The sequence below is a fragment of the Agrilus planipennis genome, unplaced genomic scaffold (assembly GCF_000699045.2).
Source record: "Agrilus planipennis isolate EAB-ADULT unplaced genomic scaffold, Apla_2.0 scaffold8, whole genome shotgun sequence".
Lineage (NCBI taxonomy): Eukaryota > Metazoa > Arthropoda > Insecta > Coleoptera > Buprestidae > Agrilus > Agrilus planipennis.
This window is the reverse complement of record NW_020442461.1, coordinates 87473-94504: the sequence shown is the minus strand read 5'-3', so window position 1 is coordinate 94504 and position 7032 is coordinate 87473. Positions and strand designations below refer to the sequence as shown.

Sequence of the window (7032 nt, the reverse complement as noted above, 5' to 3'; positions counted from 1 at the left end):
GTGCCTCTCCAAGCCGGACATTAGTACATTAAATGTTATTCAAAAAATAACGGCATAAAAAATTGTACATTCAAGAGGATATGGGAAAATAATGAGAAACCGCACGTACCTTTTTAAAATGAGGTATTAATCAATGATAATTATCACAAAACTTGTTGGCGTACGTCAATCACATCGCAACTAATATTACACCACCCAGTTATGCCAACATTATTACATTTTTACCAACTATTCCACCAAATCATTGCCCCAAAAATATCAGAAGGCGGATTTAGAAGCATATCAACGGAGAGAATTTTATGCAACCAAATAATGTGGAATAAATAAAAATTATTTACTTTAAAAGATATTTTGAGTTTTAAAGCTTCAATAAAGAATCAGATTTAAACAAACCGTTTTAATAACCTCTTTTATATAAAACAAAACGTAAGAAACATCCAAATGTAAAATACAAAAATACTATAAATTAAACAGAAATGTGCAACAACAGTTAATAAAAAATTTAATAAACACAAGATAAATGCTCTCTTATGTGGATAAGAAGCTCAAAACTATAACTAAACTAAAATTTGTGTATTTATATAAAATTTGACTATGCTTATGCAACTTTCTTACTTTATGTGTAATGCTCATTGGGAGTTGCATAACTTCAGGTCCATTTTGCAAATAAAGTAATTCAAATTGTTTCGGCGTTTTTAATAACTTCCTAACTAACTAATAATTTGTTCTTTGATTAAAATATAGATAAAAAAGTATTAATAACTGCATAAGTAGTTGAAATTTAAGAGAATGATAGCTCGAAATAAAAAGAAACTGTTTTCATTGATGCTATCTGCTTTTAATTGATAAAATTTCATTCTAAACAAATAAAAAGTAGTATGTGAATTTCAATATTGAATTAGTTACGCTTAGCAATTTTATACAAACTTTATTTGTGCTTATACAATCCTTTGAACTTATGTGTGGTGTTATCTGAAGTTGCATAAACTCACGTCCATTTCGTGAATTAAATAATCCAAATTGTATTGGTACCATTCAAATAAATACTTTAAATGACAAGAAAATAATCATAATTATTACAAATTTTGTTTGTGGAGTAATCCACAACCAAAAAAATATTAATAATCGCATGTTTGTAGCTTTCTCAAATTAGCAGGATTTACCATTACATTGATTTTAGTAAAAACTAATACTATCGAGTTTAAACGAAAGAAAATGTTTCCGAAAGCTGACACAATCAAAACTAATACGCAAATTACTTTTGTAATACATACAATATAATTAAAAATAAGCCGATTATATTTATATTTTATATTAATTAATTTTTTCTTAATACTGTAAGAAACTTAAATAATAGGTCACGAAATGTAAAGAATTCATTATTAACAATTAATAAAGAAGTCAATAAACAAATGAACACAATTTAAACGTTCAAAGAAGCTTAAAACTATTAAAAACAGTATTTTAATAACTTTATTCAAAATTTAGTTGTACTTATGCAACCCTTTGAACTCGCTTGTGATGTTTTTGAGAGTTGCATAAACTCACGTCCATTTCGTGAATTAAATAATTCAAATTGTATTGGCGCCATTCAAATAAATACTTCAAATGGCAAGAAAATATTTATTTTATTACAAATTTTGTTTGTGAAGTAACCTACAGTCAATGAAACATTAGTAACTGCATGTGTAGTGTACTCTCAAATTAACATGATCTTAGTAAAAATTAAAATTATCGAGTTTAAACGAAAGATATCGTTTCCAGAAGTTTACACGTTGAAAAGTAAAAAATTGGTTTTGTAATACATATAATACAAATATGAATAAGCTAATAGTATTTATATTAATGTATTTCTTTTTATAACTTTTAATCTCGTAAAAATTGTTAACTTCAGCATCATTTTGATAAATCGGGAAATAGGTCAACTTTGCGTGTTCATCTGCGTCTCTTATTAACACATAACTAACTTAGCAATGTATGGAATCTCACTGTTTTAAATCGCTCGCAACAAGTTTATTTTTAGGAAGAAACCGTGACGCATTATGTGCGCGATCGCCGCAATTTCCTTTTCGTAAGGCAAAGTTTAAGCATGATACTTACCTGCTAATTTCCTTTTACCTTTTCCTTTTTTCCTTCGATAATTTTCGAAAATATGGCTGAAAGTGAAAAAACTTGCGCGGAATGTAACGAACCCGCTGAATTAATGTGTTCTGCCTGTAAATTAGTGTCATATTGCAGTAAAGAACATCAAAAAGAACATTGGAAAACTCATAAATCACTTTGTAAACCTTTTGAGGTAAGACCAAAATTATTTTATTTTCNGTGGAGTAATCCACAACCAAAAAAATATTAATAATCGCATGTTTGTAGCTTTCTCAAATTAGCAGGATTTACCATTACATTGATTTTAGTAAAAACTAATACTATCGAGTTTAAACGAAAGAAAATGTTTCCGAAAGCTGACACAATCAAAACTAATAAAAGATTTTAAGAAATGAAGGGATATTTAGAAGCAAAAACAGGAGTAATGAGCGGCAGAGGAAGACTTAGATTAGATTATTGTTCACAAATATTAGGAATGTGCGAAGTTCTAGTTTTCGGAAAATGAGATGATTAGCTCATGATAAGAAAGAATGGAATGTGGTGATGACGTATTAATTGATGTTCGGTAATTTAATTAATTTATTTTCCATTTACTCACCCCCATCGCGATATCGTCGACTTGTCGAAGAGTGCTTAGAACGATGCTTGTTAGGTACGTGGGTGTCAGGTCGGGTATGCACTCTTTGACGAGGCCCCCGAATATATAACACACCCTGTTGACGTTATGACATATGCGGGGTATGAGACGGGCGAGGAAAAACAAATCATCCCAATCGGGCTCATGTTCGCTACTTATGCCAACCACATAACTATAAGAGCGACAGTCACCCTGCACCCCTACACTACGAATGGGTAACAATGTTGCTGCCAGCTTCTGTTTGCTTGATATTCGACGTAACGTCAGTCTGTCATAAAAGAATACATTTTTTATTTTGTATAAGAATAAATGTATAAATGGTTAATGTAGCGTTTTAATATGTGAGCAAGAAAGTAGCCCTGAATCTGGTTCTTTAGAATTCAGGAGTGTTCTACTGGCATCCGTTTGATTTTGGAGGATGGTATCAGTGACTAACTTTTTGAGAAAAGTGGGTCACTTTCTTAATCCTCCGAAAAATTTTAATAATTCAGTAAATGAGAGAATAAAATACTTTTACTAAATCCTAACACATACTTTAAACTACATTAAATGGATACCTTTCTTCTTCTGTTGTCACGACTCCCTCCACCCTGTTAAGCAAAGCGTGTTTTTTTTGTAACATTTGGTCGAATTCGACTATGATTTTGACAAGAACCTGTGTCTCTGAAAAATCCCGTTCCATGTACGGTTCCTCGCCACACAACACCCTGATGGCTAACCCAGGACCAGGGAACGGATGCCTCATCACAATCTCATGAGGCAATCCTAGATCTTTACCTTAACAATAAATTATACGTTGTAAAGTTAATTTAATAAATTAATTTTTCAAAATTATCAATTAGTTACCTATTTGTCTGACCTCATCCTTATGAAAGTCCTTTAGTGGTTCGATTACACGCCCATCCTCCCTCAATTTCCTTATTAGTTCCGAGTCATTATGGTGCGTTTTTATCACGTCAGCTTTGCTCGATGCAAGACAGGATGCGGATTCGATAAGATCGGGTCGCAATGTTCCCTGGGCAAGTAAAACGTCCTCGGGTTTCAATTTGAGTTCGGCCACAATTTCGGTCGTGATGCGAACAAAAACGTCACCTATAATTTTTCGCTTTTCTTCAGGATCAGCTGTCTGGCAGAGCATCTTTGTGATGCGAGTGCGAGAGTTGAGCTCGTGCTTGTCTATCGGCACAACCGTTGTTCCTTCGTAAAACGCAGGGGTTGCATTTATCACTTTCAAATCGAGTCCTATTTTGCGGAGAGACATTGCCACTTTGACACTCTCCAGTTTGCGCATGAATCCATTATCTATATGAATTGCAATTACCTGGTCCGGCTGAAGCGCTTTAAAGTAACGAAAAATTATATGGATATTGATTAGTAGTTGTTAATTTTATAGAAAATACTATTATTATTAAAAAATAGGAAAGTATAGGAGTATTAGCACCAAGGAGACAGCTTTATATTCAATGGAATCAGCATTGATAGAAAAATATGGAATGAAAAATAAATAGTAATAAATACATGTATTAGTATGCAGCGTACGTGAAAGAAGGGTAAAAGTTTATATACAAATTAGAGACGAAAAAGTAGAAGAAGTCACTGATTTTCGGTATCTAGAAAGTCAAAAAACAAGAAATAAGAAAAAAAACTACAAAAAATTTAAAATAATTCATCAATAATCAATAACGATGTCAACCAAAAAATAAATAAACACAACAAAAACGTTCAAAAAAGCTTAAAACAATTAAAAAGTATTTTTGTAATTTTGTACAAAATTTAGTTGTGTTTATGCAACCCTTTGAACTCATGTGTGATGTTTTCTGGAGTTGCATAAACTCACGTCCATTTAGTGAACTAAATAATTCAAATTGTATTGGCGCCATTCAAATAAATACTTCGAATGGCAAAACAATAATTATTTTCTTGCAGATTTTATTTGTTAATTATACTATTATACTGAATTCAGTAAAAAATAAAACTACTGAAACTTGTACAAAAGAAGTCGTTATCAAAAATTTACATAAATAAAAATATTGGTAAACAGGTTGAGATATGGTCTTATAGAAGGATGATGAAAATACTGAGTAGAGAGGATTAAAAGGCGAGATTTATTGAAAACAGAAGGAACTATGAAAATGGTAAGATGATGCTAGGACTCCTTCTGAAACATGAACGGCTACTTAGAGAAGCATTAGAAGCAAAAAAAATAAGCAAAAAGGGCTAGCGCATAACCTAGACTAGGTTACTTTTTGCAGATAGTTGGGCATTAATAAGTCTTTGTACTGACGACTTTGTGACAATGATTAGTTAATGCAGGTATACCTTTGTGTAAAAGAGCTGCACATACTGCGCTGTCGACACCGCCACTGACCAGTACGAGGACTTTGCTCGACCCGACAGCTTCCTTGATATACCGAAGACAATCGTGTTCGCGACCGTTCATCGTGAAGTTTCCAGTTAGACTGACCACGTCGAAAAGGAAGTTCTTTAACATTGTCTTTCCATTGGCGGTAAGGTCGACTTCCGGATGGAACTGCAGTCCATACAGCCGGAGCTTCTCGTTGTAAATTCCAACACAGAATGATCCGTTTTGCGCGATCGACTTGAAATTGTCCGCTATTTTATCTATCGTGTCGCCGTGAGTCAAGAGGACTGTTTGTGTCTTGTTCATTCCTCTGAAATTCATTGATTAATTAATAATCTCTCGTTTTGACATACGATTTACCAACTTACTTAAACAATAGGCATTTATTATCTACTTCTATATTAACTTGACCATCTTCTCTGTTATCCTTTCGTACTACAGTGCCTCCAAATTCTTTGTTCATCATTTGCATTCCATAACAAATACCTAATAATGAACAAAGTCGTTTTTACCAATCTGTGTAATTGTCATAAAAAATAAAAATATTGACCTAAGACTGGCAAACCTATCCTAAATATGTCAGCATCGTATCGCGGTGCGTCCTCAGCATAGACCGAGTTTGGACCTCCGGATATTATGATCGCTCTGTATCCGGCTTCTTTGATGTTGAATGCTGGCGTGTCCAGGGGTAGGATGTCGCTTTCAACGGACAATTCTCGAACATTTCGATCAATCACCTTGCCATATTGTGCACCAGCGTCTAAGATTGCGACCTTTTCCGAATTCGTAGCACCATTCGTGTTCATGTACTGGTTTTCAGGACTTAGGTTGGGCATAGTGCTATTCCAGCAACACTGAAAAAAAAACCAAAACACAAATCAATTCTCGCTTAATAATCAGAAATAAATGTAGTTATGAAGATGTTATGGCATTTCACTTACTAAAAATACCATCATGTTTAAGCACATGTGCAAAACAGAGAGTCGTAGAAGAATGCAAAACACTTAATAGAATTAATGGCCACTAATGCATACCGTTGACCAGCAAATATCTACATACATGTATACGTTAACATTAACTTAGATAATTTAATTAAAAGGCAACTTCTCTACACTAGGTACTTAATAGTACGTGTCTGCGTACCTACACAGGGTGTATTGCACTAGATTAATACCATTTTGCATTCCGAATAAATATAGTTAATAAAGCCAGTAAAACGTTTTTCATTTTTAAGTAGATATACATTTTGTTAAAAAAATCCAAAAAAGCGTTACAATTTCTTGCATTATGATCTAACAATCTTCGCCACATTAAAATATCGCAAAACTTACAAAAAGGCAAAAAAGTTAAAAAACCAATTTACAAAAAAAAATAACGTCGAAAAACAAAAATTGAACACCCTCAAGCATACGAACACTGAGTTACCAAGGAAAACAAATTCATGTCGCATGTCATAGTAACAATTATACCTCTCTAACGTAATCGGCTATTTTATTATATATTGTACTAGTGCTTAAAAACATAATGAAAAATGACTGTAAGCATAAAAAATCGAAATACGACAAAGGCTCTTAGTCTAATTTTAAATACTAACTGAAGGTAAACTGTTCAAATGCGCATCAGTCTATTTTGTTGCTCGATCCGAATAGTATTTCGTCTAAAATAGAAACTCAATGACAATTGTGCGCGAGGCAAGTTTAATTTAATTTCATTTTATTTCCTTTCAATAGTCTCGTAAACAGCATCCCCTCGGGGGTAAGTTTAAAATAGAAACGGTCAAATAGTGCGCATACAAAACTACAATGATTTTCTTACTTTAAAAAAACTAATGTTTATAGCTGAATAAAAACAAAAATTTGAGTAATTCAAATTTAAACGTACGTTTTCAGTGTACGTTAAGATTCTGTACATAAGCGACAATTTTTATGAG

The 7032-nt window shown here is 32.8% G+C and overlaps 1 protein-coding gene across 4 annotated transcripts in view; it reads right to left on the bottom strand.

Moving 5' to 3' along the window:
• Positions 1 to 6607, bottom strand: part of LOC108736141 (GMP synthase [glutamine-hydrolyzing]) — a 15251-nt gene extending 8644 nt beyond the window's left edge. The window contains exons 1-7 of one of the 4 annotated variants that reach the window (XM_018468451.1): positions 6528 to 6560; positions 5653 to 5956; positions 5471 to 5588; positions 5060 to 5412; positions 3587 to 4078; positions 3298 to 3517; positions 2702 to 3008 (exon numbers count right to left, since the gene is read on the bottom strand). In XM_018468451.1, the coding sequence (XP_018323953.1) occupies positions 2702 to 3008; positions 3298 to 3517; positions 3587 to 4078; positions 5060 to 5412; positions 5471 to 5588; positions 5653 to 5956; positions 6528 to 6557 (1824 nt within the window). In that variant the 5' untranslated portion in view covers positions 6558 to 6560. The other 3 variants (XM_025980721.1, XM_025980722.1, XM_025980720.1) reach the window with 3 other exon arrangements.
• Positions 6608 to 7032: the final 425 nt, after the last annotated feature.